The 26,927-nt window shown below is 39.7% G+C and overlaps 1 protein-coding gene across 3 annotated transcripts in view; it reads right to left on the reverse strand.

Moving 5' to 3' along the window:
* Adam23 (ADAM metallopeptidase domain 23) overlaps positions 1–26,927 on the reverse strand; it is a 146,701-nt gene that overhangs the window by 28,882 nt on the left and 90,892 nt on the right. For all 3 annotated transcript variants that reach the window (XM_034497554.2, XM_034497553.2, XM_034497555.2), the window contains exons 10-21: positions 23,023–23,094; positions 20,632–20,795; positions 19,762–19,846; positions 18,797–18,887; positions 16,973–17,021; positions 14,971–15,070; positions 11,564–11,635; positions 10,883–10,972; positions 9,757–9,837; positions 3,528–3,578; positions 2,858–2,921; positions 876–981 (exon numbers count right to left, since the gene is read on the reverse strand). In XM_034497554.2, coding sequence (XP_034353445.1) covers positions 876–981; positions 2,858–2,921; positions 3,528–3,578; positions 9,757–9,837; positions 10,883–10,972; positions 11,564–11,635; positions 14,971–15,070; positions 16,973–17,021; positions 18,797–18,887; positions 19,762–19,846; positions 20,632–20,795; positions 23,023–23,094 — 1,025 coding nt within the window. The remainder of the gene's footprint in view (positions 1–875; positions 982–2,857; positions 2,922–3,527; positions 3,579–9,756; positions 9,838–10,882; positions 10,973–11,563; positions 11,636–14,970; positions 15,071–16,972; positions 17,022–18,796; positions 18,888–19,761; positions 19,847–20,631; positions 20,796–23,022; positions 23,095–26,927) is intronic.

Consider the following 26,927-nt stretch of genomic DNA (forward strand, 5'->3'; position numbering starts at 1 on the left):
TATTCTGGTCATTCAATATCAATAGCATCATGCTCCTGTTCCTGACATCCCCTGCCCTGTGCATCCCTCCTTCCTACTCTAGAGCTGAGGGCAGCACAGCTGCTTAGAAATGAATGTGAGGAAAAGCAAGAACATGATGAAGCTCCACCTTTGAACATGCAGCTTTTGCATCCACCTGACAACTGTGAGCTCACAAGAGTCAGAATTTAGAAGTCAACACAGTAAAGCCGAAGGGGAGCAGTGATCTGCATCCTTGGGGACATTACATGACTCACCTGTCATGAGGATACCTCCACCTCCACCCTAGCCTAGCTGTTCAATAAACAATGAGTCACACAGGATGATGACGAACAAGTGAACTGTCAAGTCACCAAGACGGAGGTCCACAGCCCATGGTACACGGAAATGTGGAAATGCCTCTTGAAGCTTGAGAAATGCACATTAAAACCATGCCAAGATGGCAGCTCCCACCCACCAGAGTTGATAAATGTTATAAATCTGGTACGATCACAAATTGGTGAAGACAGCGTATATTACAGCAGAGTTTCCTAGTGCACAACCATTTTATGTCATCTGATGACAAAGAAAATATGCATCCCTGGGACCTGGCAATTATTTTTCTAAGTACATCTCCCAGAGGGATGGAAACAATATACATAGGTCACATGGAGAAGAGGGTCCAGGGCAGTACATTTTATTTTATGCTTTTTCTCTCCTAAACACAGTTATCTATTTTTATTTTTAATAGCGCATATGTAGTTAACCCTTTAACGTTCATATGGGGACACACTGTGCATCCACAACTCCCTACTTTTGTTCACTTTGCTTTTGCATCTGGAAGCAGTCACTATAACCCAGGGAGGCCGCCCACTCACTGTTTGCTACACTGTATCCACCGATCTCCATCCTTGCCACAATTGCCCTTCTCGGTGCCTTCCGTGTTCAGCTTTTCATAGCAGAACTTGTCTGACCCCGCAGCCTCTATCAGAGATGGAGGAGAGAAGAAAACACATTTTAGTTCCCTGGGCCACTCACACTCAGTGGGGTGCCACAAACCTGTCCATCAACTGCTTCCCAGAAAGAGGACAAAAAGGAAACTTGATTGCCTGTTCCTACGGTGGAAACAAGCAAGTGCTGATTTCAAGCTCTGAATGTGCCCTTTGCTGATTTACTGAAACTTCCAAACTTTAGCAGCTTTTGTGAGCTGGTGCAAAAATGCTCCAGCAAAGCACAGTCTGCAATGTGAGAAATCTCTAACCAGATCTTGCTGGTGGGTTTAGACCACCAGTGAGAAACATCACTAGCAGCAATACATACACCACCACTACACAGTAAACAAGCTTGTGTTCTTAATCCTGTTTCATTTTGTTTTATGTCTTACGTGTATGGGCATTGTGCCTAGAAGTGAGGTTGTATACCATGTGCATGCGGTACCCAAGGAAGCCAGGAGAAGGCATCAGATCTCCTGGAAATGGAGTTGCTAACAGTTGTGAGCCACCATGTGAGGGCTGGGAGTTGAACTCAGGTCCTCTGGAAGAGCAACTGGTGCTCTTAATGGCTGTGCCATCTCTCCAGCCTTCTTAATCCTGTTTATGTTAACATTCAGGGATTAATTTTTAAAGTTTAAGTTCACTGAGGTTGTTATGTCTTTTTTAATCTTTCTGAGACAGAGTCTTCACTTTTTTGACCCAGATGGCCTGGATCTCATTATGTAATACAAGCTGACCTATAACTACTAATAATCCTCCTGCCTCAACTTCCCTAATGTTGAGATTACAGGCATGGATCAACATGCCTGGCTCTGCTAAGATTTTATATCAGCATTTGAGTTTTGATATTTAAATTTGAAGAAGTTGTTATGTTCTTATTATCTCTACAGAAATGAAACACGGAAGTTAAATTTTCCACATAAATAACAACTGCCAAACACTGAAATCATTTACGTGACTTCTGTGTACTTTCTTCCATTTCAGAAGAGCCAACTTTAGCTAGCTAGTGAGTCTCATTTCTCTGCTTTCCTGTTCTGGTTAGTGTTTGTCAATGTGACACAAAATAGAGTCAGCTTAGAAGAAGGAAGTTCAGTTGAAAAACTGTCTCCATCAGACTGGTCACTGAGCAAGTCTGCGGGGCATTTTCTTGATCAATGCTTGATAAGGGAAGGCCTAGCAACTGCTAGTGGTGCCTCTCCTGGACAAGTGCTGCTCAACTGTATAAGAAAGCAGGCTGACAGGTGGGTGGGGAAATATGCAAGGCGGCTCCCAGTGTCTGAAATTCGTTACCATGGTCCTGTCTGCAACCAAGGTCCTGTCTGCCATCAAAGAAATTCCTGCATGTTATCACTGACATTGAATAACAGACAAAAAACAAAAACAAAAAACAAAACAAAAAAAAACCCACCCCTCAAAACCCAAAACCACACTTGCTACGCTCACAAGGTAAACCAGAAAGGTACCAAGTAAACTATGCAATTATGCAGGTGGCCAGACATCGGCTATGATTGTGGCACTCAACACTGTTGTCCCAGGTAGCTGCAACATCCCAGATTTAACAGCCACGGTCAATGAAAGGCACTTTGGTTTCCATGACGATTTCTCACTTGAACATCTGTTCCCATGGTCTCTGCATCCGCAGCATTATTTGAGGTATATTGGGAACTGAACCCACAGCCTCGGATGCTCTCTACCCCTGCAGGCCTGCAGGCCTGCACCTAACTTTTATGCTATCTCTTTACTTTCGTCCTTCGCTGGACTTTTCTTGTGCATCACTCCATGCTGTGTGTCTCTCTGTCACAGCCTGGAAGAGCAGAACCATGGAAAAGAAATGGTGTGTGGCCATCAGGCCGGAGGATGCCACCTACTTGTCCCCCAGATGTATTGGCATTGGTTGTCCCTTGTCTTGCACTCGCCATTGTAGCAACGACCCTGAGAAAAAGAACACACATTGTGAGTCACAGGACACTGGGGCCATTGTCCCCAAAATCTGACTACAAGGTCTAGCTCTGGGTGAGTTACACAAAGTTCTCCTCATTGGATACTCAAGCCTATTCACAGTGGCCAATAAGAAACAAAGTTATCAAAGAAGTAGAAGCTCTGGGCACCCTGGCACAGCATGTCTCTTTAAATGTAAAATAATTCTTGAAACTTAAATTTTTATGGGGAATAAAACATCTGTACCATTCTGCAAATAAGACCAAAATGACTTAGCTACTCTTAATACTGACTTAGGAAAAGGTTTATTATCTTTAAAAAAAACAAATAAACAGGTTGAAATTATTTAAGGATGGTTACAACTCAGCAAATGAGACTCCTAGTTTCCTCAGACGTTGCAGTCTTTTCCTTCAATCTGGTCGATTTGTCACTGGTTAAGCAGACGTAATATTCAGAAGGAAATAAAGCTGATGTAAAGCAGAACCCCACTGCAATTTACTTGGGTAAACTTTCTTCCTAAGTAACATTTGTTGAAAGTGGGGAGGGGGAAATGACCCTAATCCTTTCTAAATGACACTGAAACCTTGGAGCCCAGCGTACCTGATTCTGATTGCAGGCATAGCCATCTTGTTTATGGAGGTTTGGTGGGCACTGAAAAATATTAACTTTTTAGTTGATGTACAGATGCATAAAACATTTCAGAAAATGTGTTTAATAGAATAAAACAAGAGAAAGCAAGTGTACAATTAGGAACATTTAGAAAGGCACATTTAATGCCATTAATGGATTACTTAGTTTAATTCTATCATTAATGAAGTCTAATGCGGTTAATTCTTCTTATCTTGTTCTGTTTACCAGAAGATGGCTAGAGAGCGAAGAATGTTCACTTATCAAGGAGCTACAAGCAGAAGGGACTAGCATGGGCAGCAAGGAGAATGAATCAGCTTGCTGCGGAGGAGTGGACACATTAAGAACTAATTTGCAAGACCTTGCTCAGCTCCTTGTAAATGTCAAATCTGCATGTGACACTGTGACATGTGCCTATGGGACATTTTTGCAAAGGCAAAAGAAGCAATCTTGAAGCACAACGTAATCAGTGTAAGTGCAGTATCACTCTGACCTCTCAAACCAAACTTGTTACTGGAATAATCTATGGTTTAGTGGGGCTTGCTGCTGCTGCCGCCGCCGCTGCTGTTTTAACCAAACCATCTATGACACCATTTTAAAGTTCACTTCATTTTCCTCAGAAGTTATCCAGAATGACTCCAGTTATACTTTTTAAACATTTAAGAGAGTGGGGGAAAGGTCAGGGGCCACGAGGTTGAAAGAAAATACAAAAGAAAAATATCCACGGGACAAGGAGCAAGAAGAAGCTTAAGGACATTCAGTGAGCTCCCTCCCATTTGTCATTTTCTCAGCAAACACCTTTTCAACCCAACAACATCTCAGGTCCCAAACCAGAGCCTCTGTTCTTCTTCATCTGTGTCCCCCTGTTTGTCTTTTTGTCTCACACACGCCATCCAGTATGACTGCAAATCCTCAGATTTACTTCAAAATGCTAACTCTTCTCCTCAGTTTCTACCATTTAATCCCAGGTCTAAACTACCAACATTATAACCTGGACTGTAGTCTCCAACCTTCCTTCCCTGCTTCCGGTACTGTCCCCAGAGAGATCCATTAAAACACGAACACCAGAACGGGTTGGTCCCCTGCCCAAAAATTCCGAATAGCCCTCCAAGTTGCACGTGGTCTGCTTCTCCCACCCACACCCGATCGTCTCCCTGGCCTCATTCCCAGCTCTCTCAACGGCTGATCTGATTCCCTATGAGATGCCAGGCATGCTGCCAGCCCACTGCCTGCTTCCTGCTGGGCTCATCCCATCTTCTCTTTAGGGATTTTGCTCAACTATCACCCTTTAACCAGGTTCTTTAGCCCGGCAGCTCCCTCCCATGCTGGCTGGCATCTTCTCTCCCCCATTTCCTACATTTTCCTTCTCCACTGCATTTACCACCACCTGACAATCCATATATTTCCCTAGTTTGTTTGCTTCTGCTCCCACGATTATGTGAGCTCCATGCAGGCAGGGTTTTCTGTCTGGCTTCCCGCTGCACAAAACACCAGGATGTGGTGGGTGTTCAATTACTACTAGCTGACTCAGAAAATGAATGGATCACCCATACTGGTAAAATGAAGTTATTTTATGCTGCATGTATAGGGTCGTTTATTGAGCTCATCACAAGAAAGATAAAGGATGCATGCAGCTTTCCTCAGGAGCAGTGACACACTACAGGATGCAGCAATAAAATTTCTGTTCTGCCTCTTTCTAAAGGCTGGAGAGCCCCTTTCAGATGCAGTCACCAGAGCTTCTCACTGCCTGGCCCTGCATATCTCAGGGATGCAACAATGACAGTAAACAAACCACACAAAAGAGATCTACGCGGCCTCTTCCATCTTTCTGGATTCCCTCGGAATGCAATCATTATCTCATTAATCAACTATCAGAAATTATTCACTTACCCTAAAACCAGTAAAACCAGAGTAAAAAGAAAAGGGGTGTGAGAATGCTCCTAGAAGAAGGAAGGAGGGAAAAAGGGAGACTGCTTTACTGGCAAAAAAAAAAAAAAAAAGAAAAAAAGAAAAGAAAAAACCTCATTATAAACTGTCACAGGTACATGTGCTGTAGTTTCCAATCAGTCTGGTTTAGTTTAGACTAAGAAAAGCCAGTTGTTAGACAGATGTGGCTGTGCACACCTGCAGTGCTGATCTGAATGAGATTGCCCCCTGTGGGTGCATATATTTGAATACTTTGGTCCCCAGTTGGCAAAGCTGTTCAGGTCTTTTGTAAGTTGTTTCAGTCATGGCATTTGTCACGGCTATAGAAAAGTAATTGAGAGACTTGGAATCCTAACAGTCAGGAGGCCTTGGTGGAAGGATTATGGCTAGACTAGGCTGCAAAGTAAGACCGTGTCTCAAAAATAAATAAACAAACAAACAAATAAATAAATACTCATTAAAGCTAGTTGCTAATCACTGCAATGTTTAATGGTGAAATCACCCAGAGGTTCTTAACATCCTCTAAGGATGTTCAGAACAGGAACAGATCTGGGCACTCTCCTCCGTGAAGCAATGCTGTGATGCTCCGGAATTTCCCCGGAGCACCACGGCTGCCGGGGGTCACCGGGGATGCCAATCAAGAAGATCCAGCAGAAGCAGTCTCAGTGGTGCCTATTGTAAGTTGTGGAATCCCCCACTAATTTCCAGTGCTCGCCGAGGCCATTATCACAGCTTTCAAATATCTTTACTATGTCACCGCACTGTTTGCTACGGATTTCTTTCAGTTGCTTGAGTATTGATTAGTCTGTCATAAACTGTGCAATGAAAAAAGAAAGTTCAACGTGGCTCTAAATGAGATGTCTCCATCAAATCCTTTCCCTCAGAGCCCAGGAAACCCTGTGGAAGAGGAGGTGAAGAAGTGGGGGAGATAAGACACCACGAGAACAAGACCTTACTGAACAACTGAACAAAGCTCATATGAACTCACAGAGACTGGTGCAGCAACTGCAGGCCTGCCAGGGTGTGTAGCAAATCCTCTGTGGATATTCTATAGCTTTCAGTTTAGTGCAGTTACAAGACTCCTAAACATGGGAATGAGTGAGTCCTGTCCCTTCTCTCAGGGCTCTTTTATTTTTCTGTTGGCTTCTCTTGTTCAATATGATGGGTTTTTGTTTTATCTTATTATATTTGTGTGTGTGTGTGTGTGTGTGTGTGTGTGTGTGTTTAAAAAAGAAAAGAAAAACAGAGTTCGGAGACATCAGTAAATGCTAATATAAAAACTAACTAAAAGCATGAAGTAAAAAAAAAGACAAGGGTGTAATGCAGCCACGTAGTGCACGGTTCTCAGGGATTTAGAGGTTCTATTTTCATAAAACTCTGAATATCAATAAACTCAAACTCCACTGTCTTTTATAAAATAGAAGTAAATACTATGGATTTTAGTTCCTTCTACTTTAACTGCCTACTTTGGGTTTATTATGATGATCACATTTTTAAATTATTAATAAAATAGCATTCTATTCTAATGTGCCATGGAAAGAATAACAATACAGTTTTCACCAAAGACACATGAAGTAAAAAGAAAACCAACTGCATTACTTAGACAATAAAATAGGTTGAGGAAAGAGTCTCTATTTTATTTTATTTTATTTTATTTTATTTTACTTTACTTTTCTATATGTGTATGTGTGCAGTGTATATGAATATATATATACATACAGAAATATATGTGTGTATATATGTATATACACACACACATATATTGTGTATGTGTGTGTGAGTGGTGTATGTGGGTATGTATACACTGGTATGATCCATATGTGCCTATGGATATCAGAGATTGATATTGCAAATATTCTTATCACTCTCCATACCTATGTTTTGAGAGTCTCTCACTGAACTGGAAATTCATCCATCAGCTACACTAATTGCCCAGGGAGTCCCCTGTCTCTGCTTCTCATGCCTATACTACAGGCATGTTCCACTACATCTGGCTTTCATGAGGATGTTGGGGATTCAAACTCAGGTCCTAAGGCATGCACAGCAAGCACTTTATCTACTGAGCTTTCTCTCCAGCCCCAACATCCCCACGTTAAAAGCCTTTTTTCCATCAGACTACAAAGCATTCAGGAATTAAAATTTGAAATGGAAAACTACACTTCTAAAAAAAAAAAAAAAAAGCTGAACATGAGATCCGAGGACATATATTTCAGTTATAAAAAAAAATAATACTCTCCTAATAAAACAAACAGTCAAATGGTACATCAAAATTGTTATACTTTATGAAAGGCAGAATGTGCAATTCTTGTACTCTGTCATTACACTATACAAAAAAAAATCACAAAGGAATCTGTTTACATACTTAAATATGAGGAACATATGCACAAGAGTGACACACATATAAATAAAGTCAGGACATATTTCCATGTGCTGTATCACTAACAGAGCCATGGGTAATAACACAAAGACCTTTCTAAAGGTTAATTAACATCTCTCCTTTCTCTTTTCTCATGTTACCTTCCAGCAACTCAGTACAATGCCAAGCACTCTGCTTTCTCATTACTGTACTGAGTGGTTGATAAGGTGGTGAAGAATAATTAGGCATTCTGAGCCAGAAAGTCTAGTCTGGGTGGGAAGCAAGCATTGTCCACTGCTTCTTCAGGCTATCTGCAAGGAAGCCATGCTAGAACCAATTGTGTCAGTAACCTGCTACAGTTTGACCACAGTCTCCTGGAAGACTCACGTGGCCCTGGCATTAAGTTAAGTTAAGGCTATAACTCAAGCCAGCCATTTTCATTTTTATAAGATGATCTTTTGACTTGAAACTGCACCATGCTCATCGTGACCCCAGTGGACATCAGTCTACCTTGCAGTTGGCAACTCCAATCCTGGAAACATATCCTACAGAGATAACCCTGTAGGAGAGATATTCCTCCAAATGCATGAAAGTCTTTACTTCTATACTGATAAAACAATGAAAAATTACTGAAATCTAATAGGTAATCTCTGGGTAAAAATCAACTGATAAATTTGCATACCATCATAAAACAAGATGTTGGCACAGGAAAAACTTCTGAAGACACATCAGAAAGAAAGCAAAAGTCAAATGAAATCCAAAATCCTTACTGTGTCATACAGGTCCCCTTGCCAGAACCCTGACATCCTTTGAAACTTTGCCTCTGTCCTCCAGCTCTGCCTGCTTTCATTCCACATCCCGAAGAAACCACGCCTCTACATTTGCTGCTTACTTAGAAAGTAACTCCTTCCACAGCTGCTATCCCAACCTACTATCCTACCACATCCTCCTTACAACAGGACCTTATATAATATAAAAATATATATGTATATATGCATGTGTACATATATACATGTATGTACACATACACACACATATTTTTATATAGCATATATAAATACACATATATACATATACATACACACATATGTATATATGTGTATATATGTATAATATATACACATGTGTATATATTTATAATATACACATATATGTATATATACATATATGTGTATATATGTGTATATATATTTATAATATATACATGTAATATATATTTAATTTATTTGACTCTCTACACACAACAGAACCTAAGTTTCACTAGAGGAAGAACTCAACAACCATGTTCCCTTCTATATCCTGGCATGTACAGCAGCACTTGGCAAGTAACTCAACAGATGTTCATTTGAGTGGCAAATAGGGCCATATAATAACATGCTATAAATAAAAAGCACTAAAATTATACAAATAGGGAGTCAAGAAGTCAATATTAATTACAGCATTATAATCATTTTAATGGACCAAAATCATGCCAAAGCACAGAAGCGAGAAGAGGCCTATGCATGGGGCCAGCGGCAGTGATGGAGAAACCTGGCCTTCTGATCTCAGACACAGTGATTCTGCTTGCCCCCAGTCTCCTACATCAGCTCCCTTCCAACATTTGTTTTTTTAAAAACTTGTTCAAAATGTTTGAAAACAGCATGTAAGATGTGGGAACCTAAGGAGAAAAACATTATAAATTGAGTATAAATCATCTAAAGATATTTATAAAGGAGGAATTTAGAAAAAAAGAGAGAGAAAGATGAAAATCCCAAAATACAATACCAAACTTCCCTAAGTAATAGTTTGGTAGAGAGCTATAAATATCTAGAAAACAAATCTATAATAAAGAAACCAAAATAGGTCTACACTCAAAGTCTTTATTGAAGGATTTAAAACATGTCTTGCACAATATAAAAGATAAAATGTGATTTTCCATACCTGGCCAGAGTCTCCAGTGCAGTACTCAGTGATATCACAGCTGTTTACAGCATCCCGACATTCATACCCTCGTGACTGAAACTACAAAGTAAAACACAGCATTAGGAAGTAGCATTCATTGTATTCAACAAAGATGCCATTCCTGCATCCACCAACAAGCCTGGGCTTTATCATAATCTTCACACACACACACACACACACACTCAACCATAACTAATTTGTGCATTAGTTTGAGTATTAATCTTGCTTTAGATAAATACACACAACAAAATTACAATGAATTCCTATAAATCACCTTCAGAGGCATCCATGACTGCCTATGATGAACAAAATATTTGGTTTGTCTGGCAAAGGATGGGCAAAATATGAAGTCTCATTAGCCTCAAGCAATTTACCATTTGGTAGGGAATATGAAGCAAGCACAAATTAAGTTGAAATCTCTTAGAATAAATATCATGATGTAGAACCTCCTTGGTATTGGAAAAAAAAAGCAATAAAATCATGTAGTTTTTATAGTTATTTGAAATGTCATAGATCTGACATATGAGATAAAGGGGTAATGACTTTTGGAAAAGAACTGTCAGTCACTGAAGGTGGAAGACTTCACACACACACACACACACACACACACACACACACACACACACCACATCCAAGCACACACGTGACCATATGTAAATAGTTCCTAACCTAGCTATAAGATTCAAAAAGCCAAGTGGGAGATATAAGTACTAGTTTTTATACTGTGTGTTTAAAACAAATTAGGGTAAGTTTTTAAAAACTGAATGTTGAAAATAGGTTGTGTAATTTTAAAGATCAACAGAATTGTTCCTCTTCTGTTCTATGATTTAATCTGTTCGTCTATGTTAATAGGGTAACTTGTTTAGTTTGGAGGCTGTAGGGGTGGGTAAACCCTCTAGAGGAGGCCTGGGAGGATAGGAGAGTAAACTGAGTAACAGAAGAGATGCATGCTGTGGTCCACTGAAGTTCGATAAAATCACCAGCATCACTGAGCTAACATACATAAATGTGTATCAAGTCACTCAAAAGCTCAACAGACATACTGACACAGTTGACTAACTTGTCAAGGAACGAGAAAGAAAGATGAAACTTCCAGGGGACTCACAAGACAGGAGGTGTTGTTACAGCAGGGACCGTCACTGCAGTGGGCCCCATTGGAGAGCGAGCATTTCTTACAGCAAACTCCATAGCATTCCTAAAGAAAACACTCCTTTGAGTAAACCAGGAACACACCACTGCCCGTTCAGTATTCCCTCCACATGCAGTTTATGCATCAGATGACAAGGGTTCTATAAACAGTAGGTTAACATTTTAGAGAAATCAATCACTTTAAATGATGACAGACTCCTGCCATGTTGTTCAGCAGAGTGATCTCCCAAGAGTATGCTTATTCATTAACAGGCATCCCCACACAAGCTTCTGTAACTATTACATGTTCTTAGTACCCAGGTTTTGTTTCATAAAGGAAAAAAATAAATGCAGCATGAGAAAATGCTCAGGGTTCTGTACAAGGTGCCTGAGATGGATATGAGCTCTGAATTAACTTTCTAAAGGTCAGGAATTTGATTAGAACAATCCATTAAGCTTTTCAGACACGGCTGCAACAACAACATGACTAATTCTTACGTGTCTGAGCTGGGACAAAGCATTGATCATAGCAATCAGGGGAAAAAAATAAGAAGTCAGTGACCCCACAATGAATGATAACATGTCTGCTCTCCACTGTTGTTCTTCTCAGCTCGGAGGATGAGCTGAGCCAAAAGTAGAGATAGCCTCTTACACCTACCACATGGAAACCACAGTCACATTCCTCCCCGGGCTCCACATAGCCATTTCCACATTCCGTGGGCTCAAACAGCTGAAAGAGATTGGAGAACACAAAGAAAAGGTTTTGCATTTATTGCAGGAAATCCAGACGGCAAGCTGGCCATTTACACAGCTGTATCATATGATTCTTCTATGATTTATTATGACTTTATATTAATTTTTACTTATGCATTCTGTGTGTAGCTATGTAAGTATATGCATACAAATGGTTAGAAGCTGCCTAGTGTCAGTGCAGGAAACCAAACTCTGGTCTTCGGAAAGAACAGCAAATTCTCTTAACTGCTGAGCCATCCTTCTAGTCTCTTTTTTACTACTGTGTGTCTTACTATTTGCTTATTAATAACACTCTTAAAAGTCACTTTAGAAAGGAGGTGGTATCTCTGGGGATTTCCTTGGTGGGGTCTTGAGAGACAACTTCCAGCACTAGAGTGACTATGGAGCTGAGCTGTCAAGAGAAATAGATGGCTTCCCATGTTTTCTAATGGAGCTCAAACGTATTACTAATAAGACTCATAGATATCTAATCTGCTGACTTGACTAAAGGCAGCCAAGAAGACATCCAAACTGTCAGAAAGATAAATATGTTTAGTCAAAACCAAATGTGCGATGTACAACTAAGGAAATGCCAATAAGCTTAGAACAATGTTGTCAGAGATTCAAATCCATCACCCTCATTGAAAAGAAACCTGCATCGTCTGACACAAAGTCCCACCGTTGCATTTCTTGAATTATCTGTGACTAGAAAGAAAGTTAATTCAATAACTTAGGAATTACGATAAATTAACCACGTGCAAATACCCAATCTCTTAATACCAAATTTAGTTTCATAAAGAAAATAAATAAGTATGTTAAGTTAATGTATAAACGTGTGAATAAACAGAAATCTCTCAGTCGTTGCTGCACTCGTAGCAGAGGAAATTTCTAGAATATTCCTCTCAGTGGTGCCATGAACTTGTTTCTGGATAAAAATTTTGTAGACAGACCATTGAGAAAATAGCTTACTCATGACAAAGGTGTCTGTATCTATTGGCTGGAACAGGATTTCCCTGGGTATGATTATCACTTCTGGGTGTGTGTTGTAGGAGGAGGGGAATCTGGAACAGCACACCTCAACACAAATGCTCAGAGCCATGAACATGAGAGGAAGAGCTTGCCCCCAGGAGCCACACATCTATGAACAGTCATCTCCCACTGAGTCTACACAAGAAAGGCCTGCCTGGTTCTACTACTTCCAGGAAGGACTATTAAAAGAAGTAAGGAAATGTTCCAGCCAAGTTGGATGGGAGGCAACAGTGCTAATCTCTGTGCTACTTTGATTGGCAGGCAGGAGAAAACAGAAAGAGACAGGGCAGTAGAAAGATGACTGATACTTGGTACCAGGTTTCCCATCCTTTAGTTCTTGGGTTCTTTCCCCTTCCTGAGATTGATCACTATCTCAAACCAGATGTAAATTACAGCAACTGGGAAGCTTTCTGAAGCCAAGAAAATATGCATATAAACTGAAAATAACAAGCAACACACGCCTATGCATATATTCATTGACTAAGAACACTAGGGATGAAAAAATTAGTTTTTTGGCATATACATACAAACTACTCTACTGGAATTCACGGGCCTTCTTTTTTGATCATTGTAATTTGTAGTTTAAAAGGGAAAATAATCCTGTATCTAACTTCTGAAATTGAATATGTAAACATATTGTGTGTGTGTGTGTGTGTGTGTGTGTGTGTGTGTGTGTGTGTGAAATTCCCAAGTTACCAGGATAATTTTCTTCCTGCTTACAGGCAATCTGAGAAATGTAATGACGGATCTTTGTGTATATCCCAGAGAACCTTAACGTCTCCAAACAAGCTAGTGTTGTCTCCTTAAGCACAGTGCTTACAACTAGCTGCCAGCTTCAAGGCAAGGTAACACTAGCCATGCACCATGCAATTCAAAACTGCAAGCAGTTCACATGAGTTCTTCATTACAGATCTCAGTCATTTCAGACGCCTTGAAGACTTCTGGTTTCTGTGCCCAGAGGTCACTGCCAGGAAAGACCAGCAGCCTAGTTTAATGGTGCAAAGTCACTTTTAAAGTCTTGGTTCCCTTGAGATTTACAGAGCTTTGTCTTTACTGAGATTTCTCAAGGATGTCAGGTTCCAAGCTTTCATTCCAACCCCAGCTGTATCATTTGCTTGTGAGTATAGAATAAATGAGTCTATCTGTTGTTTGCCTTGGTGACTGTTTTTTTTTTTTAAAGAGAAGGTCAACACAATATTGCCACTCTTTAAATTTGCAGAGTATCGAACATTTTCTATACAAATGAACTCTATCTGACATGTGAGGTGTTATTCTAAAGGAAAAGTGAATTTTTATCCCATGGTCAAATTTTAATACCATCTGCTAATACTGCCAGTTCTCTTTTCAGCTTCTGGCCTGCTCTGTTTCCACACATACTCCTATAAAAACAGAGAGTCTTCTGCAAAAGTGCTAGCCTGTCAGCTTGGGAAGTCTGCCTCTGGTGAACTTTAGGAAAGTATGATGATTGGCAGTGTTCTACGTCAAAGGGACTGGAACACATCTTATAATCAAACAATTTCATGCTTCTACAGCAAGAAATAAATATTTATATCATGAGGGCCAAATGAAGAGTTTCAAAATTTAGTTTTATTGTCAAATGTGTTTTCTGAAAACTCCTAAAAACCTCTTCCAGAAATGTATAATTTTCTTTAAATTTGTGCTTGAAGAATTGCAATTTTGTTTATACATACTCCTGTGAAACACCAATGACAGACAGCATGGGCTTCCAGGGGAAGAGAACTCTGTAGTAGAAATACTTGAGGTATTTATGGAACTTGCAAATGTTAGATCAGGACCACATTTTGCTTGGCTGACATCAGTAAGGCTTCAGCCTGGGACCAGGTCACCCCAGAAAGTGGAGGACTTGGAGCTGGACGTAGGTGAAACTCTTGGGAGGAGAAAACTAAGTCTCCAGAAGGAATGTCAAGGTTAAACAAGATTAGTAGCAAAGAAGGGATCTAAGTAAAAGTTCTTCCCATTCTGACTCCCTACATCTTAGCAGAAAAGTGAAAACACCAGCATAAAATTCTGAAGAATTTTTGCATTTGGGGGAACTGCAAGTGAGCACTGAGCACTGATCCCCAATTTGATCTTTTGCTTGATCTTGAGAATGCAGAGGCTCTCCACAACTGAACATCTATCATTTGGGTTTAGTGGCTCCTACCTGAACTTCTGCCATCCCTGAAGCTGAGAAAGGGAGATTGCTTGTAGTAGTGTGTTAAACCGTGTGACGAGAGACTTGCTTTCTGAGAACTATCTCTGATGTTTGGCCCATTCTTACTATTGGAAAATTAAGTCACTAACCTTAGTTGGCCTATTGAAAAGACACGCTCCACCTCCTCTCTGTAAAAAATCTCTGTACTCCAAAATGCTGCACTTTGAGAACTTTCGAGAGTGGGACACCCTGAAGAAACAAGGAAACAATTATGTAAAAGAATTTCACAAAAGCAATACTAGAGAAAAAAAATTAAAACTATCAAAAATTCAAAATGGATGTCGATAGATCAATACAAGTATTTGGCAAGATGCTTGGATACAAGCAGTCCATAGAAGAAGGGAAAATAAAAACCATCACAGACTAGGAGCTTTGTCACTCCCAAGCTACCAACCCTCCTGACTGAAATCTGTCTTAAAACACGTCATTTGAAAGGTTTGCTACAAAATCTTAAATCAAGGCTAGGTTTTAAAGTTTGACTATTTTTATTTACTATGTCTCAGTAGAGGCGACCTTTCTTTTACTCTATTCTGAAGAAAGGGGGTCCAGCAGCCTACTAGACCTTGTTTTTCAGAGAAGAGTCTGGAAGGTCAATTTATTAAAGACAGTGTTACTCGGGCTTCAACAATCCAAAATGTGAGTAAATGAGTAAACCCTGAAGGACGTGTGGACCATGCTGGATCATACATGCATATGTTATTAGTGTGTATGCCCACAGCAAAACAGAATTAAGGAATGCTCCCGTGAGCAATGGCTCTTCATTCTTCATTTCAAATACAATTATTGAGCAATATTCATGATTTAGCATGAATAAAAAATGAATGTCTCTGTGATTTATTCAATCAAATTAAGACCCCTATGTCACCACACAGGGGAATATCATACACACCTCAAGGTTAAGCTAAATCATCCACATTGGTTCCTTGGGAACGTCTGCAATAGGCCATTCTAGGATATAATACTATAGTTTTATGTATGAGGGTATGTGTAGAATTAAAACTCACCTCTATTGACAGTAATGTCTTAGGAGACGTATACCAAATATATCTTTGAGAAAATATATTCAAATAGTTTGTTACATCCTATCCAAAACTCATTTAGAAATCGACAGTTTAAAAGGCAATAATATCGCCATACAAAAGCAGCATACTAACATCATTCTTTGCTATGGCACCTATTAAGCCTGCATCATCCTAAAGGACTCAACTACGGAGCACAAATAATGTGGCCGGGGAAGGCAAGCATTTCAAGATTACACTGCATTTCTAGGACTACGCTCTGACGTCGCAGGGGTAACAACTAACTGCACAAACGTTCTCCTTTCCATGTAAGGACAAAGAAGGCCCCCCAGGGAAGGAGAGGGTTTCCTTGGCATCAGTGCAGAACAATGGCAGGACCAAAAATCCCCAGTCTGCAGGTGTTTGGCCTGAGCAAAGACAGTAAGAAAGAAAACTCTCGCCACTAAAGCAGATAATAGCCTAGGGTACTTACTGGCAATGGTCTACAAAGCACAGGACTCTTACGGAAATAGCAGTGGTACCAGGACTCAGGCCACCAGTCCTGTGGAACAGCTGGTCCAAGTGCACAAGTGCCCACCACTTGGTGACTCTTTTATTTAGGCATTATAACTCTGAATTAATTTTTTAAAAAAGCTCTGATGACTCTCCAAACAATGCACTACAAATTTATTACCATAAACGTGCATTTATAAGTTCCTCAACATGTAAATGGATGACTGAATTGACGTTCACTGGCTGCATCAGGTAGACCATCTGCTTGTATTGCTTCTAAGTATATTAAAAGATTAATGCCTCCACTAAATGCAGAGGCATTTAGTCACGTGATTCCTGTAAGGGTTAATCAATAGAAGCGGCTAATACATTTCCCTTCTCTCCACAACCTTAAATTAAAAATTAAAACATAAAGTGAATTAGCACTGTCAGTTTTAAAATATCACACAATTAATTACTGAATTTATACTAAGTGCTTAGCCTAAAAGACCAGTACCTGAGAGACTGTGCCTCTAATGATTATATATGCAGCCATTTTTGCAATGGGCATACATCACATGCAAGAGTAATGCAGACTTACCCTGTTTCTTCCATGATGCAGCCGCCCCAGGACTCTATGCATTCACACTCTAGCCCAATGAAACAGCAGCAACAAAGGGGGAGGGGAGACAAAGTCACAGCTTTAGTTTGTACCAGCTCCTGCAAAACTTCCTCAATACAGAGTGTCAAGACTCTATTTCCTTTAGGTCAATGGCCCTTATCCCTGGAGTAGAGATTGCTTCCTAAGGGAAAAAAATACCTTGGGCCGCTCTTCATTTTTGTTACTCAGATACCTTGATTAGATTTCTAAAGTCCAATGTTTAGTTAGAAGTATCACTGGCTAGAAACAAAAAGCTGAATTCTAGTCTACCTTTTAATCAAGGAGAAGTCCCATAGAAAATACACTCAACTTTTTTTTGGGGGGTGGGGGGGTGTCTGCTTTAAAATGGAAGCAATGTCTCTTTATCTATCTCCCAGAATGGCTTTAGGGTTCACACAGATAGATGGCATTCTCAGACTATCTGTATGAATACAGCACAATGTCACTGAAGCCCTTCAGACACAGGGCAGCTAAAGAATAAAATTCAATTTGCTGGTGTCAGTGCCAGCATCAGCCAGAGACTTGGACCAATCTCATCCCAGTCTACTGCACCATTCAATTCAATAACATCTCAGCTGACCCCAGCACTGGCCTCCAGGATTTTCAACTAAGTTACGGAACCCAATGTTCTCCTTCCTGAGTCTGAGCTATCTGAGTCAACTTCTGAAACTTTAAAGTGGAGTGGCCACTTCCTTGAGAAAGCAAATAGTCTGAGCAAGATCTTAGTAGATAAAGTTCGTAGAGATTAGTAAAGTGTTGCTGAGTGCTTGTCATGACTATGTGTATTTGATCATTAACGGACCATCAAGGGAGCATAGATACAGTTCTACCTCTCCACAGTACTACATATCAGTCACAGAGGACAGCATGCAAGACAATGCCGTTTTCTTTTCTTCTCTGGGAAGGCCTGTGTGGGAAGAGAGGTTTCTTTCACTCCTAGCCCTCACGATTATAATGAGAGAGTGAGGATTTCAGCTTATTTTCTCATTAAATGAACAATGGACGAACATGCTGCTCCCTTTCTCCACGAGGTCCCATTGTGATGCTTTGCCTTCTACCACAAAATGTACCAAGATTATATTTGACGACCGTGCTCACACAAAGAGACTGTAATTTGGGTTGGATTTTATCCTGATTTTAAAGGAAATGAGATATGGACTTTAGCCTGATTTTAAAAGGAACCAGATATTTCCATGGGCTTCTAAATATCTGATGATTCCTCAATACTCGGCCCACTTGAAAAGTTAGCCCTTCCTATCTTTCCTTCTCTCATCTGATCAAGGGAAAGAGTGGCATCAACAGTCCCTTGTCCTTACTGTGGTGCCCCATGGGTTAGGAGCCATGGATGAGCTTCCCCTTGGACCTATCTTTGCACCAGAGGACAACTGTGTCCCACTCCTATGCATCCCAAGCTTAAAGGGCCAGTAGCAGGTTTTGCTTAGGGGAGACCAGGGCTCACCTTCTGGATGTGACCTTGTGGGTGAGTGTGGTTAGCATTTGAATATGAGCTCCTTATATACTGTAGCTCTCATTCCCAGTGTACTGCATCTGTGATAATCTCCCCACAGAGCTGTATCTGGCATTTTATGTCTATGCTCAAATGGTTAAATCTCCAAGGAAGATTGAGAATGCTCAGGATTATTTTTTAAGGCATGAGATTAATTAAACCACAGTGATATAGAAATAAAGCATTCTCAGTGACTGGGTATGCATTATAAACACAGAATGACAGGCAGACTGGAGTAAGAGGGTCGGTGTACATACTTGGCTTCCTGCTCGAAGGTTCCCACTGGATTCCAAGGTTTTGAGCCAGGCTCTGTGATAATACTTGTGCCACTGCCATTGGAAGACCATACTGGTTTTTTGGAGTTGAAAATATGTGGAAAACATTTGAGAGAGTGCAACAAAACCAGTTATTACTTCTTCATTGTTATCAATATCATTTCAAGTCCCTAAATAGAGCCTTACAACGTCTAAAGATGGTGTGTGCTCTTTATATCACTTCTCCCTTGAGACTGTGCCCCGCAAGCATCTTTCAAAACAGGAAGTTTCCACATGGGAACAGAATATGAAAGTGGCCAAGACGGTGCTCCAACTCAACATATTCAAATATGTCAGGAAAGGTCTCCCACTGCCTAAAAGCATTCTCAAGTCTCAAGTGAAACTGCCTAATAAGACCTATTCCAGTGCTCACCAGGATTTTGATATAGTTGGCTAGGCTTTGGAGTGTTTCTCTCATATTAAAAATTTTCATGATAAAGGTAACCAAACAATGATTCTATACAAAAAGTAATTGTTTTAGTTCATATCAAACTTAAGTGGAAAACATAAAAATTAAAATTTATGTAGAGACAAAATATAATCTGTAAAATTTTTATTTAAATGAGCTAATTCTAACAAATACAGGAAAGCATTAAAAACAAACAAAAAAAAGAGTCACAGGCAAAAAATTGATACGTTTATAAACACTCAACATGTCAACTATAGACCTAAAAATCTCTGAGCCAATTTTCAGGTAATGTTTATACCGTAAGAGTGCAAAACAACCATGGTGATATCAAAAGCTGTCAGTATGAACTTAGGGCTCCATTTACTGATCTGAGCCACTCACACTACATCGCAACGTCATTGTTGAAGACTTGCGGGAGAAGGGGTATACACGGGGCCTTAATGAAGAACAAAATTAGCTGTAAAGACAGAGCTCTAGTTACAGAAACCATGAAACTTACCTCATTCACACCAACCCCTCTAATTCGAGAACATACACCGCCAAAGTAACTCAGACTGCTTCTCTTATAATGGAATGTCACGCGCCTTAAGAAAACAAGGTACTGTCAGAAAACATCACATAAACACTCCTAAAACATATTAATTCTCCCATGCCAGATATTCTAAAAGCCACTCCCAACAGGAAATTAAAAACCAAACAACCCTGTATTTAAAGAGATTTCCATCTATGCTGCTATAAACACATTTGACTCTTTTTCTACTAAAGAATATCTATTGTTCATTATTATAAATTGATAAAGGCTGAAAGAGGAGGGGAGTAAAGGGTAAAGGTGAGACAGAAGAAAGGAGTGTGTTGCCTGGCTTGATTGCAGGACAGAACCATGATGGGAGATGTCCCTCCTCTTTATTGACAGAAACACACCTGCATTCAGTGGTTGTCTGAAAAGGTGTTTTCTAGACTTCCTATGGCTAGGTGTGGTCACGTGACGATGATCGAGCAAACTTGTGCAAAGCAACCATACACAAGCTTTCAACAAACCTGTTTTACAGATGCTGGCCTTACAGAGGGAGTGCCCTCTTGCCTCTCTCCAAGCCAGGCATTGCTGCTGCCTGGAGGGAAGGCAACAGTACCAGGGGCACCTTGGGTTGTGATGTGACCTTAAGGATAGCTCTGTGCTTGGACAGTAGAGCTGGAGGCCATGGGACCACAGTGTTCCAGACCTGGAATTCTACCTCCATGAACAGAGAAGGGGACCAACAGTAACTCTGCAGAAGTCACTGCCCTCTGGTTTGTGAGCTGACTGATACAATAAGGTACTAAAGATAATCGTCCAGCCAAAACCCCAGTAAGAGCCTGAAGAAACACGTACGAGATGAGGTGGACCGCATCGGCATGCTGTTTGATGCGTTGCCGGTACTTGGAGAACTCATGAAGCATCTGCACAGGGTTAATGGTGATGTCAATTTGATCCTTCTCTGTCCAGGTCTCTACAGCCACCAGGACAACCCTGGTGTTGAGCTGTTCCTTGTAAATCTGGGGGTATACAACAGGACAGGTGCAGGAGGAAAACACTGGGTCAAACATGCACAATCAGTGAGTCAGTCAGCGGAAGGGAGGTGGGGGAGGGGAGAGAACATGGGGTCAGAATTAGCTAATCATACAGAATCTGCTTCTCCTTTTCTCTTTTCCAAGAGCCAAAATAAAGAAGAAAAATCACACAACTCTGTATTCTCTTCTCTCCTTAAAGATTATTTCCACCCCCGCCTCAACATTTTCAGTTGCTCGGCATATTATGAGAATGTAGGGATGTCAAGGTTCTCAAGTCAGGACCTGCACTGTCAACGGGGTTCAGCAAAATAACCTTTCCAAACCCCACAGGAGACAACAAGCCGGAGCCTGACATAGAGACTCTAAGTGTAATATAACCTGCAGGCTTGGGACAGTTCATCAAACAGTACAGCTGCCTTGCTACACAATATAATAACTCTCAGAGAGAATCACAGTGCTGAGGCCAAGTGCAGGGGCTGGGGGGACAGATTTGAGTCACGAATCTCACTCTCACTTCAGAGAGGCGTCACTCATACACATCTTGTTATTCTTCTGTTTCCTCTACTTTGGGCCAAATAAATAACTCACAGAATTAAGCAACTTCAACCAGAGCTGCCAAGTTGCCTCACTTTTAAAAGAAAGTAAATGAAACAGCCTTTGAAGACAGTCAATAAAGAAATTAGCATCAAATTGAAGCTATAATGGCTTTACACAAAAATGAGTTAAGTGCAATATATTTCTGCAATGGGCGATCAGCTTCAGGATTTTATAAATATAACATAAACTAAAAATTAAATTTTGCAAAGTATGATTTTATTCAATCATGCAAAAATGACTAATTCAGAGATGCTGCCTCTAATAAATAGCTTTTGCACAGGAGAAGATGTGTTTAAGATTCTCTTTTCCATATCCAGTTATAGCTTTCCTGTGAGCAGATTGACAAGAGCTGAAATTAAAGAAAAGTAATAAGGCAGATGTAAACCAGCTCTCGGGGGTTCAACCTTAATTTTATATTACATATTCTATGCACATCAACTCATATTACAATTTTGTCAGCTGTGCCTATGAGGCACATAACATATGCTAGGTGCACAAAATATGTTATGAATATTTACATGACGGGTGGTTTGGGGCTGTTTAAAAGGCAGATCCTCAGAGTGAGTAGCATTTAGATGCTTGGCAATTTATAAAAAAAAAAAAAAAAAAGATTTTTTTTCTTACAGTTAAGAGGGACCATACAATAAATACAAGATAAAAAATGTATTTAGCTTAACAAAGTAGCACTTCACATCAAAATATATAAGTTAATTTATGCAACTCAATTAATTATTTATTTGAATACAATGTATGAAATTCAGCCCTGGGTGGATGCAACCTAAGGCAGGGAACACGAAGAAAATCTAAACGATCATTCTTTGGAAATTATGAAGTAGCACGAGGGGAAAGCCTGTCAGTAGTGAGGGTATGTAGGGTCACACCCCTCGGAAGGAAGACATTTCATTGTTCCAAATCATTTTGTGTGGCAACAACACCTAATTCTATCACCTAGAATACTAGAAAATAAGGCTGAAGCATTCCACCCTGGGAGAACTAAGATAATAAATACACAGCCTTGAGATTTTCATCTATCTAAATCCTCTTAGCACACGCTGCCTCAATCCATTAGGACTTCTCTACTTACGCAAAAATATTTAGGAAAAGCTCAAGTAGTTATTAATAAAGCCTCATTTACTGAGAATAATTTCCAGGCCTTACGGTCTTTTTCCGTTGCACTTTATCCCCCATGGACTCTGGTAATAACAGAGGCAATGCTATACAATTACTGTGGGTTAATAAAAATTTCTTACTGTTTAAGGAGGTGGCGATGCTAGCTACTCTGATTTGCTCATTAGATACCGTACACATGTATCAAATTATATCACTGCACCCCACAGATACGTAGAATTAAAATGATAATTAATGAAAGTCAATATGCTTAGAGGAAAGAAAAAAAACACTAAAGCTTCTTGGGAAGTCTGAGAATGCTGAACCTCAGACGGTATTTTCTTACAAAGCTCTCTATCCAACAGTTTCTTCACCAGGGGAACATTATAAATACATTGTTTCATTTCATGCAAGAAATAGCTAACATTATCACTGACCACAGAGAAAGGGATATGAGCCATGCTTTTTGGATTAACAAAAAAAGTTTCAAGGAAACCAGGCTACTTACAGAATCTACAAGGTTGACCACGGACTTTGCAAAGTTGTTGGTATGCGCATGAGAAGAGCGGTGCTTCTTATACTGGGAGGAAGAGAAGATGGACCAGTTACTTCCAAGTCCTAACTGACATTCATGTCAAATTTTTCACAGAAACAGAAACCTCTGAGAGATGCTAGAAACGTGACTCAAAAGATCAGAAATTGGTTTGTGCCAAGCTGGATACAGTGATGCTGTTTTTGCTTTTGTGTATTTGTTTGTTTGTTGTTTATTTCCTTTCCCTACAACACAAACCCAGGAAGTAAAATTGTAAAACATGTCCAAGCCTTGAAGGGACCTATAGATGCATGCACAGAAACTCTGTCTCTCAGACTCAGCTTTTAATTCAGTCTTAACAGCTACTATTCAGTTCTCTTGCTTTCATAAAAATGAATCTTTACCATTTATGAAGGGCTTAGACCAAAACTTAGTCTCATCTGCACAACCGTGGTGGACACCTAGAATCCCAGCACTTTGGAAACTGGGTAGGAGGATCCCTTGAACCCGTGGATTAAAGATCTTCACAAAATAAATCTCAAGAACAGAACAAAACATCTAGGGACATTTGTTTGGGGTTGAGGGAGGTTGCTGTTTGGGGGAGCCACAGTCAAAGACTTCATACTCTATCACTGTAGAGCGAGTGGGCTACCATTGGTCACCAACTCCCTACTAAGGGTCTGGATTTTTATCAAAAAGTCAGACACTTTACTCAACATATGTTGAAGAGGAAACATTTGAAAACTTAAGTCAACTGTAGGAACACCATGCCCTGGACTACTCCATGAGGCTATTGTTCTTTCTATAACCATGAGGAAAAAGAAAAACATGGTTTAAACTGCTGATTCTTTCATACCACATGTTTAAAAATTGTCTTTAATTATACTTATTAAATCAATACTGTCTTTTAGAAAGATGAAGATATTTAATACACAATAAAAATCATGTATTTTTTCACTTCACATAACCCTAGATCCTTCTCAGAGTCCCTACCTCTAAATACCACCTCTAAATACCATGTGAATTTGAGGACAGTTCCTGACACATGAATTTCAAAAGACACTTTGGACCAGTCCAGTAACTTTGAACTGTAATTTAGGGGTACCAAATGTGAGCTGTCTACTCAGTACCAAAAAAAAAAAAAAAAAAAAAAAAAAAAAAAAAAAGACACCAATTTCACAGTATGGAACTCAGAAATCTAAAGGTCTAAAGGAAGGGCTCAGAGATCTTCAGTCATGATCCTTCTTAGATCTTGAAGCTGGAAGCTGTCAATCAGGAAGAGAGCATGCAACAGAGTCCTGAGCTAAGTTTCCAAACATGATCTAGGGGTCAGATATTAAACAATTAGAATAGCAGAGAGAGAAGAATTACTGTGTAACAGAAACCAGAAGAGATGAAAACTGTTCTCAAATGAGGAGGAAGAGGAGGAGGAGGAGGAGGAGGAGGAGGAGGAGGAGGAGGAGGAAGAGGAAGAGGAAGAGCAGGAAGAGGAGGATCGTCTTATTCAGTGTTGGTAAGAGAGGAAGGGAAGAGAAGGGCTTGGGGATGGGAAGGGAAGCTCAGTGACTGAGTACTTGCTTAGTAAGCAGAAGAACTTGAGTTCCCAGCCCCACAAATAAACACTACTTTTAACTTGAAGCTCCATTCACTAGGCACCCAGGATCTATGAGAAATTATGTCCACCCCACAACAAATATCCAGTCCTCACAACTCCACGAAGTAACCTTTATTATCCTCAAATAACTTATCTGGGATCACGAGGCTGAAACCAGAGTTTGTCCTACTCTGGGCTAGAAGAAGAAATTAACTTATTCAGTTAATAATTCTTAAGAAATAATTATAAACTATTGCTTATTATTATAGCCCTCCCCAACAAGTCAGAATTATTGATGAAAATCTGTAATTTATTTGGTCCATTAAAAAATACAGTGGTTTTTAAATAAGGAAAACCAAATGAGGTTTTAATTGAAAAAATATTTGAGTCATTGCTGATTTGCGCCTTATTGGTTCATATTTAATAACACGGCAGTAATGCAAGCAAAACACTTGCTTTATGTGTGCTTTAAAATATCCCAACCAATTTTTTATTAGGCAGTTTTTAATATTTATTTTTAGCTTAAGCAGCTCAAGGAAATGTTTGCAGACTTTTATCAAGCTATAATTGCTCACAAATTAGGTTCTGCCAGCTAGGTACCAAGATGCTTTCTACAAATTTGAGAGATTTTTTTTTCTTTCTAATTGAAAGCCTCTGATAATTGGGCTGCTTGTTCAAAACACGAGAGGTGCAATTTTTCAGGCGGCCAATATTAGAGATGGAAGCTTGAATGCAAATGTAGGCAAAATGTTTCCATTTCCTGCATGAATGAGAACTAATTTGGCAAATAAAGAAAAATGTGCGAGCTCCATCTTATGATAAAACTTACCTTCACATTTTCTGATCACTGAAAACCATTTCCATTTAAGCTGGCAAATTGGCTTTCACTTTCTGGATAAATGAGCCCCTTAAGAAATGTGCCCTTTTGAAAACAATTAAAGCTGAACCTTATTTTCAACCCAAAGGTAAGAATTATAAAAGCCCGCTGGTTCATACAGTACAAACACTGTGAGATGGGGCTCCTCGGTGGGATGATTATGCTAAAGCCCAGCAGCAAATCTCCACACGTTGGAAATTGACATATTCACTTATCCTAGCTCGGTCTGCTTGCGGCACCAAGGGGCGCTACGCTGCTCTCTAGTCATTTATTGCATCTTTGCGGCGATAATATTTTAAAACTTCATTTGATAGAAGGATTATTTCTAAAAGCAGGGCTTTTCTCAACTCTTAGGAGGAGGTCTTAAAAACGAATATTTATTTTGGGACGACTATAGAATGGAATGCAATCTGGTCTTATAGCAAAGGGATTGTTTAGTGCTTTTGGCCCCAAATAATAACTTTAAATGATAGAAACTCTTCGGTAGTTTTTTCTATCTTAGGCATTATTACCATTCAAATATCAAGATTTGTTATTTGTTTGCATTTTTTAAAACCCACCCCCCCAAAATTTATCATTAAAATATCCTCAGTTTTCATTCTATATACTGTAATGAAATGAAAACTCAAATGCTGTTCATTTAAAAACTTGGATTTCTTTTTTAATTAAAAGATGTGGGCTGGTGAGTGGCTCAGTGGGTAAAAGTACTTGCCAGGCAAGCCTGACGATAATTAAAGTGTGTAAACCCATATTTAAAAAAAAAAAAGTCAGAAGTGGTGGCATGCACTTGCAATCCCAGCACCCCAATGCTGAGACGGGAAGTGGAGACAGAATTACTAGCTAGCCTGAAGACCAGCATAGCAGAAACAAGGGGCTAGATATCTCTGACCTCTGACCTCCACACCACGCATGCCTACAACCATACATATCATACACACACATACACACAATAATGAATTGATGTTTATATAAATGTTTAAAACAACTTAAATTAAAAGACATGGTACCCCAAATAAGATGATTTTTATTACAAAATATGTGGTATAAGCAAATAAGGTTTTCTCTGTAGAGACCATTATTTTTGAGAACGGTGCTATTGCATTATTTGTACAATTGGGTACATTGTGACACTATCTCCTGTGCACTCTCTTACCTGAGCTCTCTCCTCTTCCCACCCCCCCCACACTAATAGTAAATAAAATAATGTTCTCAACCACTCATCTGGAAGAACTGCACTCTGTATGTTCAACAATGCTGTATACAGATATATATTGTGTACAGATATGATACAGTTATCTAGACATTTCAAGATAATGGATGCTAGGAAAAGCTCAGACTTTTAAAGACACAGTTTCATAACTTGCCACAATCATCAGGTTTGAAAAGTAGCTGGAAAATTCTCAGTTAGAA

The sequence above is a fragment of the Arvicanthis niloticus genome, chromosome 3 (assembly GCF_011762505.2).
Source record: "Arvicanthis niloticus isolate mArvNil1 chromosome 3, mArvNil1.pat.X, whole genome shotgun sequence".
NCBI lineage: Eukaryota > Metazoa > Chordata > Mammalia > Rodentia > Muridae > Arvicanthis > Arvicanthis niloticus.